The sequence below is a fragment of the Cloeon dipterum genome, chromosome 4 (assembly GCF_949628265.1).
Source record: "Cloeon dipterum chromosome 4, ieCloDipt1.1, whole genome shotgun sequence".
Taxonomy (NCBI): domain Eukaryota; kingdom Metazoa; phylum Arthropoda; class Insecta; order Ephemeroptera; family Baetidae; genus Cloeon; species Cloeon dipterum.
The window spans coordinates 28,549,416-28,563,569 of NC_088789.1; the positions used below are offsets into that span (position 1 = coordinate 28,549,416).

The 14,154-nt window shown below is 43.2% G+C and overlaps 1 protein-coding gene across 1 annotated transcript; it reads left to right on the forward strand.

Moving 5' to 3' along the window:
- The first annotated feature begins 2,410 nt into the window (after window positions 1–2,410).
- Window positions 2,411–8,106, forward strand: Cc2d2a (Coiled-coil and C2 domain containing 2A). Its single transcript, XM_065490296.1, has 19 exons — window positions 2,411–2,635; window positions 2,697–2,841; window positions 2,898–3,012; window positions 3,072–3,340; window positions 3,395–3,647; window positions 3,699–3,847; window positions 3,904–4,126; window positions 4,186–4,470; window positions 4,523–4,711; window positions 4,768–4,970; window positions 5,412–5,753; window positions 5,809–5,977; window positions 6,024–6,206; window positions 6,257–6,425; window positions 6,902–6,999; window positions 7,051–7,308; window positions 7,358–7,599; window positions 7,649–7,769; window positions 7,818–8,106. The coding sequence occupies exons 1-19, from the start codon at window positions 2,437–2,439 to the stop codon at window positions 8,004–8,006; spliced, it is 3,801 nt and encodes a 1,266-aa protein (XP_065346368.1). The 5' UTR covers window positions 2,411–2,436; the 3' UTR covers window positions 8,007–8,106.
- The last annotated feature ends 6,048 nt before the right edge of the window (window positions 8,107–14,154 follow it).

A 14,154-nucleotide genomic window follows, 5' to 3' on the forward strand; every position in this document is an offset into this window, starting at 1 on the left:
GTGCGCCGGGAAGAATGTGTTCGGCAAACGCACGAAAACTGGGGTGTTAGGATTCCCACCAGAGTTCATTAGGTCGATAATTATTTCAAGGCACAATGCGCTATTACTGCGTCGTTACATAAAAATATTCCTGCGGAGTGCGCGCGTTATCTTTGTGCAGATGCATCAGCAGACATTCATCACGCGGCTCTCGCAGTTTGATTGCAATTAGGATACGAGAGCGGCACTCGAACCAAATTTACGCCTTTGCAACAGCGAATCTGGTTCATTTGCAATGCGAAAAAAGCATGACTGATTTTTAGCGCAAAAAACTGCGGGAAAAAATCTCCAGTTTTGAGTTTTTCTTCAATTTTGCTCCTAAAAAATACAGAATACTTGGAAATTACTGAAATAGTCTTTAAAGACCGACTTCGACGAAGTTTCCGAGCACACCAATCGATTCCTGAGGGTCGATTTAGGTAAAGTGGATGTTTTTTCCGACCAAAAAGTCCAGCGCGACGTGCGAACTTTTTTCCCGCCAAAACATTATGAATGCGAGAACTGCGCATGCGTCAGAGCTGGTTTTAGCACTTGCAGAGAGACCACCTGTACGAATGACTTCTTTGTCAGATCCAGCCAGCTGTGACGCATGCGCAGTTCTCACATTCATATTGTTTTGGCGGGGAAAAAAGTTCGCACGTTTTGCTTGACTTTATTTGGTCGGAAAAATGTCCACTTTACCTAATTCGACCCTCAGGAATCGATTGGTGTGCACAGAAACTTCGTCAAAGACGGTCTTATCCTTATTTTAGGTCATCCCACCATGAGCGTTTTTATCTTCAATAAAAAATTATTTATTTCGCGCAAAATTGCGGAAAAAACACAAACAACAGAATTTGTTTGTCAAACCCTCTTAGAAATTAATTTATTTGACATTAATAATATTTCATGCCCGACTTAGAATTTGATTGCATCATCACGCGACGCACAAAGCCATCATAAATGGCTCTTTCCGACAAATTTACGCCGGCTGCGCTGCGGCGCGTACATAATAAAGTATTACTCACTTAGTTAGAGAGATACGTGAGACGGATAAGAGGCTCGTCGTTCTTTAGAGGTATATTATTAACCCGGCATCGGTGCATTTGTGAGCTGCATCTTTTCCCCGATTACGCGCCTAATCGAAAATAAACACAGCCGGGAAAGATGATAATAAAACTAACAGTTAACTTAATCGCCGACAGGTTGTTAAACAAAGGAGAATTTATTTCAGAAAAACACTGATTAATTAAGGGGACATGCGATTGCCGGATGTATAGTAACAAATAAATTATTTTTGGAATGACTGCATGACGGGAATGTGAATCTCTCCGAAAATTTCGAATTTGAACGATTTCTCCTGCATGCATTTATAATTCAGAACGCGCTCCTCTTTTGCATTTGCATTTGTATCGCCCGGTATTTTTTGGCCTGCCTGTGTGTCACTTTTGATTTGTGTTTAGTATGCTGACGCCGTTTATCGGCAGGAATCCAAAATTATTATTTGGTACAGCAGATTTTAAATTGAATTCAGTGCGTGTAAAATTAGATTTGGGTATGTAAATTCGTTTGATTGGCTCGCTGCGGGGTTTTGTATCGAGAGCTGTCATCGCGGTCAATCTTAACAACACCTCCATCGGAAATATCTGGCCCATATTTTGGGAGGGAGCTAGCATTCACGATTTCGACAGCGGCAGATGAGAGTGACCTGGCGATTTTTGCTTCTGATAAATACACGCCTTCGTCAATTGAAATTATCTCTTTACAGTTTTTAAAACACGGCGCAATACCGTAAATATTTTAAAATGATTAAAAGCATCATAAATGTGCGGCCTCTCTGAGATCTGATTTTAATAACACGCAACCTACGACGAGATGAACAAAATGAATGAATATTCATCTCTGCTGCAACTTTCTAATATGTATTTTTCGAGTCGAAATACCAGAGCTGGATTCCGTGATATAATTAAGTGCCGCGTGCGAGTGAGCGAGCGAGCGAGCGCGGTGATGGTCAAGAAGTTTATATTGCATTAGGCTAGGAAGTAGGACTCTCGCAGCAAACCGAGATGATGAGAGAAGAGGAGCCTTATTATTGCTGCTTCACTGGGCAAAAAATCCAACGACGCGGTGGCATCTCTAACTTTTCAGAACGATTTGCCGCTGCTCATAAGTCGTAACTGTACATGCGCGCGCGAAATTTCGGCAAAAAGAGCAGCTCTCGTTACCAATAAATTTAGTGCCAAATGGTTCTACGTTTAATTTACGACACGCCGCGCTCGAAAATCGTGATTCGCCACGAGTTGGATTGTTTTGGAACAAAATAGAGACAACTGTTCACCCCTTCCACCCTCCACTGCCATGGCAACAGCCGGCAAAATAAACACCCCACGTTGCAATAAACGCAGTCAGTCGGAAAACATGAGCGAACAGACGCAGGAAATTAATCCGCGACGCTCTTCAAACGATGAAGAACGGCCTCAGGGCGAATCTCCTGCGACGGTTACGAACCTTCAGGAGCTGCTCGGCGCCGCGGGGGCGGTGGCTCAGTTCAAAGAGGCCAGCCCCGAAAAGCTGGCGGATTTGTCGCAGATCATTTTCTATCCGTCGTCGAAGCCAGGTGATAAAAGTGAAATTACTGTAAACTCGTAAATTTATATATTATTTTTTTTAAAAAAAAGTTGTTGCGGAGGAAAAATTAGGGTCAGGTGGCCGGGCTAGGTTTCTGGAGGAGGAGGGAATTTATGTGCCAACTTTGCCGAACGTGAGGTGGAATATGAGGAGCAAAATGGAGAGACGTTTGGTGACAAACGCCATCCGCAATAAGTATGCCGTTTGATTTGTGCGCCGTAATCCTATACACGAACACGATGCATTCGCAGAAAATGGTTTCAAGAAGACGGCGAGTTGAAGAGTTGCGAGGAGGAACTGCTGGAAAATCCAGTCAGGCCCAATTTGGACGAGGAAAACTCGAATATCGCGACGATTTTCAGAGATGTAATAAAAATATAATAATAAATTCCGCAAAATTAAATTATAAATTATTTTTATTAAAGTGCAGCAACGACGTGGAGAGGTTCATTCCGTCGAGCGAGACGATGATTTTGCTCGAGCTGCAGCTAAACAGTTTGCATTTCACGCAGCATCCGCTTTTCACCGTCGAGCACACTTTGGCGCAGAGATTGACCGAGACGTTTTACTGCTACCAAAAAAAGTTGGCAGCCAGGTCGTTCGAACGAATGTCAAAAAGGTTAACAGCGCTCAGGCACGCTCACGACTTGCTGAAAAACAAATCAGGCGAAGGGGTGGAAGAGAAACTGCAGCGGTATTTATATTTACGGTCTAATGATTTTTTTATTAATTAAATAAAAAAAAACAGGTACGAGCTGGAGATAAAAGATTTGCGGACGACGACCCTTTTGCAAGGCGCGGCGGAAAGGTCGGTTTTGGCCGCCGTCCTGGCCGTTTGGGAGGAGCTGAAGGACTTGCGTGAGCGGCAAGGGTTCGTCGGCTGCCCCACAAAGTTGACGGTGAGCCAGGCTGTCGTCTCGGAAGGACGCCGCAAGAAGGAGGAAAGGTTGTGGAAGGATGCTGTGAAGCAGGTTGTCAAAGAGATGCGCAGAGAGCAAAAGGTGCGGAATAATTTACGAATTTTATAAAAATATTATTGGCCTTACAATTAGCCTCAGGAGGAAGAGGAAAAGGAAAACTCGGACTGGGTGCAACTGGCTGGAAAATTATTAAAAGAGTCGCTCAAACCACCAGGAGAGCCGGAAATGATTATCAATTTGAGCCAGGATCTGGAAACAAGTATCGACTCAAAGAGTTTAAAGTAATTTTTTTTTTAAGTCGTGTTCTAATTTTTAATGAATATTAAAAATTATGTAGGGCGCAGAATCGACTGCAGAGTCACCTGCATCGGCAAAAAGTGTGTCTGAAGATTTTGTACAATGGCAGCGAAGTTTGCCAAAGCATGCCGTACGTGCTGGACAGCCAAACTTTCAGCGCCGACATGAGCATTATGCTGCCGCTCTCCGCTGTTCACTGGCCGCAAAATTTCAGCCTGCAAATTTTGCAGCACTCGACAATAAAGAAAGCACTAATCGCCGAGGTGGCTCATTAAATTAAATTTTTATTTAATACTCAATTAGGTCAACCATTTTTGTCCAGGTCAGCCTGCCCTTGCCCGAGAAAGGGTGCACGCGGGAAGAGGTGCCGGTGCAGAAGGTGTTTTTCGGAAACGAGACGCATTCAGGGTACATTATGTGCAAAACGGGCTGGGGAAAAGACGCCGACGGCAATCTGCGCCAGCCGAGCGGCCGGTATTGGGAAACCGCGGTGTCTAGCGTCACGAAAAAGGTGCCGAAAACGCCTGAGGAGCTGCAAATGTGGATAGACAGGTCGCGGATCGACCCAAACAACCCGGCCAACAGCGAAATTATCAGCAAGGCGAAGGTAATTGAGGGGAGAAACGTTTTTTTAGTCAGGTGAATTTGAATTTTTTTAGAATCGCGCGCTGGGCGACTTGAATTCGGATCCTCTGGCGTCTGATCTCGATTTCTGCACCGATTTGGAGTTCAGGGAAGGAGACGCGAGACTAAAAATACTGGAGCTGCGGGAAAAGGGCCACCCCGCTTTTTGCAACATGAAAATGGTGCCGATCAACGCGAGGGAGCTGCCAGAAGGATTGTTGAAGGTATTTCTTCGTTTATTAAAACCATAATCTCAATTTAAAAAACGTGAAAAATGAAGGAATTCAGAGACAGACACTGGCAGCAGTCGAGTCAGGTAAATTTCATCGAGGAAGAGGCTGACGACTCGCTCGCGAATCATAGAACGTGGGCATTGAACTCAATTAGGGAAATCAAAGAGAAAATTCAGCGACAGGGCAGGCTCTCCAGCAGGAAGAAGACCATGAGGGAGCTCGTCACCGAGGACCTCGTCCCCGACATTGGGTGCCTATATATCTTAAAGACCGTCTTTGACGAAGTTTCTGAGCACACCAATCGATTCCTGAGGGTCGAATTAGGTAAAGTGGATATTTTTTCCGACCAAAAAGTCCAGCGCGACGTGCGAACTTTTTTTCCCGCCAAAACAATATGAACGTATTTGCGAGATCTGCGCATGCGTGAGAGCTGGTTTGAGCACTTTGCAGAGAGACTGCCTGTACGAATGAGTTCTTTGTCATATTCAGCCAGCTCTGATGCATGCGCAGTTCAGTTCTCGCATAAACGTTCATATTGTTTTGGCGGGAAAAAAGTTCACACGTCGTGCTGGACTTTTTGGTCGAAAAAATATCCATTTTACCTAATTCGACCCTCAAGAATCGATTGGTGTGCCCAGAAACTTCGTCAAATACACGGTCTTTAAATAAAAAAATAATAATTCAAATTTAGGACGCTCGGACTGACGTTGATGGCCTGGTTCCAACCGTCGCGTCCGCTGCGTCCAATGCGCAAACCGCGGCCTCAGGTGGCAATTCAGGGTAGCACGACGCACAGCAGCACCCTGATCGTGAACGTGGTGAGCGCCCTGCAGGTGCCGACGCGCAAGGACCTCGACCTGGAGCCTTCGAACGTCAACTCTTTTTTCGAAGGGAGTCCGACGAACGCGGCGGCGTTCAACACGGTGGCCGTGCGACCTTTCGTCGAGGTCAGTTTCAAGGGTGCATCGGCCAGGACGAGGGCTGCCGAGGGCGCCAACCCCACGTGGAACTGCGAGCTCCAAATTCCAATTCAGTGCGGGATCGACTTTTAATTTTATTAATATTGGTTTAATTTAAATTAAATTTAGAGAGGAAGTTTTTGATCACGATTTGATCAACATTCGGCTCTTTGACGAAATCGTCGTCGACGTTTTGAACGACGAGAGGCTGCGCGACATCGACGTGCACACGAGGCACGAAAAAGCATGGCTTGGCGCGATTAATATTCCGTTTTCGGCCGTCCAGCGAACCGCAAAGGTAAAACTAATTAAAACAAGTTTCACTCACTCACACTTGGCATTAGATCGACGGCACGTTTCCTCTGAACGCGCAACAACTTTTGCTGGGCTACGAGCAGGAGGAGCAGAGCAGACAGTTTGGGCCCCTTTTGGGTCCGCTCGAATCGCCCAGGGGCTCGGCCAACTGCACGTTTCTCAACTTTTTCATCACTCTGCAGCCGCCGATGGTTCTCGCCGAGTCGGAAACGGTATAATTAAACATTTTCTAGATTAATTAACTTCTATTCTCATTTCAAAGACTGAGAGGTTGGAGTGCATGGAGAGCGGTTCAGTTGAAAGGCACCTCGAGGATTGGAGTTCGCAGGTTACCGCTTTGTTTCCTGACAGGAAAGTGCCCGCGTTGGTGGCCACCGCGAACGGCAAGACGGCTTGCTTGACGAGATTTTTCCGCCCCATCAAACCCCCAGGTTCGAGAATAAATAAATATTCAACCTTGCATCAACGTTGATTTACAAAAATCCTTGAAAAATGAGTTCATTATTGAAAGAGAAAATACAGATAATGCTTATTAAGTTTGAAAACTAATAAAATTTTTAAAAGAAATACAATTTTTATGAAACACTTTGATCTTCAACGTTGACTGACAAAAATTCTTAAATTTACAAAGCTCAGCCAATCTGATTGCATGACTAAAGTTGGGAACAGTGAAAAAAGGTTCACCTAAAAATAAATTTTTCATTTTCCAAATTAAAAATTCTAAACATTTAGTGAAAGTCATGATCGTAGACGTTCAACAAAAAATCAACGATGTTAAAAATGTTACTTTCTGACAAATATTGAAATTGAAAATGGTGCAAACAGTTGATCAATAAAATAGTCATCAATTTCCAATTAAAATTTAGTTCATTTTTCCCCATTGTTGAAATTTAAAACCATGTTGCAGAGGTCAAGGACACGCACAGTCGCACCCTGGCGGAGGTGACCTCGAGATTCGTTTCCCTCATTCCGCGAACGCAGTCCAACGTTTGTCTAACCGCCGAGGTTGAGTAATAATTTTTCAACAATATATTTAAATGACAATTTTCTTTGCAGGAGATAATGAAGTTGTGCTACGGCGATCAGATGTCCAGCGCAATTTTGCTCACGTGCTTCCTGCAGACGTTCGACCTGGACGCGTGGCTGCTGATCGGCTGGGGCGTGATGAGGGGCGCGTCCTACTTCGCGCTCACCAGGGAAAAGCAGTCCCCAAACGAAATGGCCATCTGGGACGTTTTCACGGGCTTAAAGTCCAAACTGGACGACCCTTTCTGCCCGGCGACGCTGGTGTGGGCAGTCGCCAACAAGGATAATGTCAGTTTCAGGTTATAAAGTTTATTTAAATAATGTTTTTGGGAATTAGATTTGGGCGAACGTGCAGAAGGAAAGTGCCCCGAGGCGGATGCGGTTCGATTTTTCCCGTCTGGCCGATTGGTCGCCGGCGTTTGTTCCTGCGGGAGCCGTCGCAGCTCCAGGAAGAGAAACTGTTCTCCAACCAGAATCCATTCAGTTCACAAAAACGCCATCGGAATCGTGCAAGGAGCTAGTTTCCCGACTTGAAAGCATCCTCAAAGAAAATTTCATGACCTGGCGAACAAACCTGAGGTACGAAAATATTAAAAATTTAATTTCAATTTAAAATATAAATATTTAGAACTCGTTGGAACCGGCATTGCTGCTCTGTGCTGAGAAAGGTTTTATCGACCTTAGAAAATCAAATAAACTGCAAAAAGGAAGCGATGCGAGAGCTGCAGCCGCTAATCGCAGCACACAAGGTGATAAATTAATTAATTTCTATTTATAATTATTTCGAGCTTTGTCAGATGATCGGTTTCCCGCTGCACATGAGTTACGCCGACGACAAAGAGGTGATCCGCACGTTGTACTCGACACAACTGCACAGCCTGCGGGACGCCGAGGCCGAGTTCGGGATCGCGGTGGCCGCCTTCCCTTACGCCAACAACGCCGTCTCTTTGTGGGTCTTCGTCGCCGCCCTCTCGCAGCGCAGGTGATCTCGAGGCGCAGCAAGCAGGTCGACTTTCGCTATTATGCCAAACTGGAATTACCGCTATATTTTCGCCATCTCAACGAACACGCCCCGAATCGACGGAGCCTCGCAAATAAATATCAAAAATAAATAAATACAAATAAAATTCGAGTGAGTGTTTTTTTTTAAATCAAATCAAATCGCGATCCGAATTTAAATTCGAGAGGGCAGGACGAGGGTCATCTCCCGTTACCTTGCACCTCTGGGATGACCGGAGCGAACGCGAGAGATGTGTGATCCTCCTCCTTCTTGTACACCTAGTAGCCCAGATTCCTCCGCTTCCATCTCACAGCCTCGAGCGGCGCGCGGGCACCGAAATTTCTACTATGGGTCAAGGACATGATGCGCGCGGCAGCGGCCAACTAACAAAAGCGATCGTTTGTTTGCTTTCGTGTTGCCCTTTGCTTGCACAGCCGCCGTTTGAGTGCAGCAGCTCGGTTTAATCAGAAAAAAAACCAAAGTCGAGAACTGCTGAAAACCGAGAGGAAATATAAATAAGTTAGGATGTAAGTTTCGCTTGCTTCTCTGCAGAATGCCTCTTCTTTGATGACTTACAAAGGATTGATTACTGCAAAAGCCTGGAAAATCCTTGTTGCCAATGCATAAATTCATTATTTAGGATTAATTTGAAGCCAAAATTGACCTAAGAAGCACTGTAATTTTTTTTAGAAAAGTGGCTGCAAAGTTAGCATGCTTTTCAAATGGCGAGGACTGTTTCCTTACTTGAAATCCGATTTAATTTCAAAACCAAGAGCTTCCCCAATAAGTGGCATACACAATTGGACAGATCTCGACGAGAGGAATCGGAATTCGCCAAGAAAATATGTTCAAGCGCTGGAAATTTTGGAGAAAATTCGAAAAATTTGAATTTTTACTGTAGTAAATTGTAGAACAAATTGTTTATCGATCAACTGCCTTATTGCATCCAACAATTCAAATATTATTCCGACCTGAGATTTTAAATTTGCATAATATCTACAAAAAAATCAAGTGAACGTCTTTAAATTTGTATCCTCTGGCCAGACACGTTTGCTCAGCTTGTACGATGTCAAGAATCAAGAAAGACGGTTAAAAAAGTATAGAAAAACTATCTGCAGAATCTAAACAGCGTTTGCAAAGTTCAAGAGGATGCCCAATTCAGGTCAATTGAGCGCCGCTGAAATAAAGTGTGTATAAAATGAGCAGCATGACTTACTCTGCAGCCTCTAAATATGTATGCGCGTTCTTGAAACATTCACTTGTGCTCCGAAGATCAAGTTCACGCAGCAAAAGCTCTCTTTCTCTTCAAGTTATTCGTATATGCGAGGCTAATAATGTTGTGCGGTTAGCCGATTCTGCTTTATTTTCTTTTAATTTGAATCGCAGTTCGTCACGAAACTGACCGAAGAGAAAATATTAATCAAACTCGCTCGACCGTGAAACCACTCGCTCTTCTATCGCTATGTAGAGGAATGAAAAATTTGAAAATATACGCGTCCGTGTTAACGTTAACACAGATTAGTTTCGAGTAATTAGGTTTCACTTTCCAAATAATTATAAAAACGCACCTTGCTTGGAAATGAATCTGGAGCGCTTTTTGGTCAAATTATGAGAGGCAAAAGAAACGTGCGCTCGAAATCACCACAAAAAGTGAAAGAATTTTCCTTCTTTTAAATATGAAATGTTTGTCCCTGTTTAAAAAGTATTAATTAGCCACGGCCAATATTTCACGGTCGTTAGTCCTTTGACAAGCGGACTACTTTCTCGGCTCTGTTGACGAGAAGAATTAATTGCGAAAAAACAGGTGAAAAACATGTAAACAAAAATAACACACAGCACGGTTTGCATATATTAAAGGCAAAGAGAGAGAAAGAGAGGCGCGTTGCGGGCGCTGGAGACCTCGATTCGCCAAATCTTCTGCTCGTTAATTTGCATACAAATGCGCATAATGAATTGCTTCTTAATAGACCAGTTGGCCAATCGGCACAGCGTGCGAGCAAGCTACATCCGGAAATTAGAATATGAATGAAAATAAACGACCGCGCTCTTTACTAAAATTCAACCGACCTGTGCGTGTCAGGCCGAAAGAAAAAAATAAATATATTTAACCGCCGTTTGGCCTAAATGTCAGGCGAAAAATAATTTGTAAAGAAAAATCACAAGTTCTATTATGCAAGGAAATAATCACGGAATGCGAGAAAACCGCACGAGAGTCTAATCTCAAGCGCATCTCGGATGTTTGCATTAGAAAAAAGGTTCTCAGCCTTCATTCTCTCTCTCTCTCACCGCAATGCGGAATCTGCAGCGTGTGTGAGTGTGTGAGTGTGTGTACCATTTCATTATGTCTGCTGCTCAATCGGCGCAGTCGAAATTACATAGAGTGGCCGTTCGTTGCCGCGCGCGCATTATTATATTTACACAACAACAACTGCCGTTATTGTTTTAGCCTAGATTTTTTTTCCTGTGATTTCAATCAAACGGACAGAGAGATGGATTTCGCTCGCAGAGGGCAATTTGTGGCCAAACGAGATCATCCATTGCCGCAAACAATGCGCAATTTGCTGTAACTAGATCAGTTTTTGCTCAAAACAACACACAATGCGTCACTTTTCGGGCCAAATTGCAATTGTCGAATAAAATTTCTTGAGTGCTTTCTTTCTAATGTCTCGGAGATAAATTTATCTCGTGAATGCATTAGTGCATTGTTGTTCTGCTGCTTTCCCTCTTTTCTGGAGGAGCAGTGTATATATAGTAATGGACACTATTAAAATTTACTATCAAATAAATTTGATCGGGCGGAACGGAAAACAAGAATCAACGCGAGAGTCGTTCTTTTTCGAGATAGGAGACCCGAGCGAGCGAAGAAACGAGATGTTTGACACACATTCCCGGTTATGACATCTAAAACTGGCTGCTAACCAGCAATTAAATCCTCTTCACGTCAATTCCAACGTTATTCAATTTCACCGCCGGGTATTTCCCATATATTCAGGCAAAATCATTTCCAAAATCGACTCTCGCGTTCGTTTTAGCATTTTTGCTCCTTTCTTGCTTTGAAATCTTTAAATTTAAAGTGTTTAAACAATATTTTGATCCACCCTCACATTAATTCCAAGCAGAGGAAACAACAATTAGAGAAGTGGGCCGGCCGGCCACGGCCCGCGCTGATAAATTCAAAAGCGTTTTCGCAATCGCCTCGAGCTCATGATACTATTTTTTCCTTTCATCTCTCGTCGACTCCTCTCTCTCTCTCTCTCTCTCTCTCTCTCTCTCTCTCTCTCTCTCTCTCTCTCTCTCTCTCTCTCTCTCCCCGGCTGACACGATACATACTAAAACGGACAGGACCTGACGATAATTTAATAACAGGATGACACAAAAGCTTCTCCGGCCGCGCTGCTCCCAATTCTGCCGACAGCGCTACTTAATCCTCAATCTGCAAACAAGATTATAGCATTTGATTCGCATTAACCATTTTATCTAATCGTAGTAAAATGGATATATATTAGTGTGCTACTTAAAATAGAGATAAACGTGGCTGTTTTGATGTGTCACATTCCAGTGAAAAATTATTTAATTTTAACCAAAATAGAATTTCTTATTTCTCGAGAATTTGTAATGTGTTTTTCGTGTGCTAGTTTGAGATCCCGCATTTTGTGAGTGCCGAGAGTTTGCATACTGTGCTGTAATGTAGTTTGCGGGCGAAGAACGGCTGACCTCAAACCATCAAGGACGTCAACGGTTTTTTTTGCCAATTTCACGCTTCAATTCCTCTTTTCAGGTGTGATCCAGCACTTTCTTCGCTTCATACTAAATACGTCAAGGGAGTTAATTAAAACTAGCCAATTTTTAAGCATTGATACAGACCGAAAATTGAAAATCAATCGATAAACAATTTGCAATAATAAAAAAGGCCTTGCTAATTCAATTTTTTCAAATTTTCTCCAAAAATTCCAGCGCTTTACAACATTTTCTAAGCAGATTTCGATTCCTCTGGTCGAGATCTGTGCAACGGCGTATGAAACCTTTTAAGGAAACTCTTAATTGTAAAATAAAATCAAATTTCAAGTAGGGAGACAGTCCTCACGATTTGCAGCCACTTTTCTAAAAATTTGACGCAGCTACTTAGGTAAATTTTGGCTCCAACTGAATTTTACGGGATGAGTTTATGCATTGGCAACAAGAATTTTCATCAATCCTCTTTAAATAATTCGGCAAAAGTTTACCGTTTCAGAGCAAACCAGAAAATCGCATCCATTTTACTTTTTCTTGATAGCTAAAACGTATATAACGAGCATCTGACAGATGGTCTTCACTTTATCAAACTAAATTACAGGTTCTTTCCGGACCATCTCTGCTCACGAGCATGAAATCCAAAAGCAATTCTTATATATGCATTTAGGGTGTAAACCTCATTACTAAAACATTCTTATCGTGTTGTTGGAACAGCGCAATTATTAATTAACCAGTTTTGTCGGATGAAATTGATCAGTTCAGTCTAATCGATTTAATCAATTAGAAAAACAACTTTCTTATTGATAAATTTCCATATTCTAATGCACTGGGAGCAGTCAATTTGAATGACGTCCGAGTCCGAGAGCGGCGCAGAGTCTAGTCCACTCACGTCATAGGAAAAGAAAAGGAAAGTGGCGGCGAGTGCAGCCAGCGCTGGTAATTCCGAGCACAATCGCGGAGAAAAGTGCAAGTGAGCACAGGAGACAAATAATAACGCGGCGCCGCAAGTAAATCCGGTCCACGCATGAGTCACCGCGTGCGCACGCGGCGCACAATGGCCAAATATTGTGCGAGAGCCGCCGCTTTCCACTCGCGCGGGCGCGATATTGGCACCGGGCCGGAGAAATGCGCCGCTTTGCATTCTGCATGCGTGATTATCACCTTCTATGTGTTTATGACGGAATACGGGTATTATTCAACTCGCCTGGCGACGCACACGGAACGGAACAGGATTCACGCCACTCTCTCCGCCCGCACCTCAATTTCGTCTTGTCACCTTTTTCGCACTTGTTACTTAAACTTTTGAAACAGTTATGGTTTCAGACTTGAGACAGATAAATTATAACTGACAAATGTTACACTGACATATTATTTTCATCACCTCCATAATTTTTTTAAACAAAAATCTGGGGTTTCCAGCTTTATTAGGAAGTCACCGGGAACCATGATCTAAAACATTTTTATTTAATGAAAAAGTTAACGTCAAAAATATGTATAAGGCGTTGTTCTGCGCTCCTCAGTTGCAGCTCTGCCATTCTGAAATTTTTTTTAAATTTCCTTGCTCAATTTTTACCAATTTCTTGCACAAGAAATGAATTTATTCCATTTTTCCCATGTGAAAAACTCAAATTTGCGGTCGGAGTGGTCACAATTTCCTCTACACTGCAGATTTTTCTTTCAAATTGCCAATTTCTGCCTCAATTTCTCCAAAAATGTATCTATACCAATTTTTCAAGTCCAGTTTATGAGCAAATAATTAGAAAATTATAGAAAACTGAGGAGCAAACATTGCCTGCATTTTTAAAAAATTATTTGCGGGTTTTTTCAACCCTGCCTTGCCTAGGGTAGCTAGTCTGTGAATTTTTCCTGATTTTTCCTATCTTTCGGCTCGGCCCGAGTCCTCCCCTAGAATAAAATCCGTAAATTTCGCATCACATTTCGAAACAAACCTAAAAAAAGGAGTGCGCTGCGCATCACTTGTCTATTTGATGACCGGATTATTATTATTATTGGATCCTGGAGAGAGCAATAAAAGACTTTTGACGAATTACTCCAAATACAAGCGCAATTAAAAAATGTAGGTCTGCGAGGACTTTGTGAGGAGCCGCGCGGCGTACCCGATTGCTCAGTGTGATGTCACTCACTCATGCTTTATTTTGCAGGCATCAAAGTCACTCTCGTTGAAATCAAAGTCGCGCCTCACTTGAAACTTTCTTTCTTTCTTTCTTCTTTGTCGCATTCCAGCGTGCATAATATACAGTTATGATCGCGGCCTACGTGAATTCGCCTCGTTGCAGAAAACTCTCTCCGCGCGCGCGGCGATAGATCCGCTGCCTCCGCCGCCGCCGCCGCGAGAGAGGATGACGTCAGGTGGATCGAGGAACCAACCTGGCTGCATCCGC

Bases quoted from the DNA above. Each gene is read 5' to 3' on its own strand.
- Cc2d2a (XM_065490296.1), top strand. From the start codon at position 2,437: ATGAGCGAACAGACGCAGGAAATTAATCCGCGACGCTCTTCAAACGAT. The intron at 4,971-5,411 runs GTGCCTATATAT...ATTCAAATTTAG, and splicing joins GACCTCGTCCCCGACATTGG to GACGCTCGGACTGACGTTGA. The intron at 5,754-5,808 runs GTGCGGGATCGA...AATTAAATTTAG, and splicing joins GAGCTCCAAATTCCAATTCA to AGAGGAAGTTTTTGATCACG.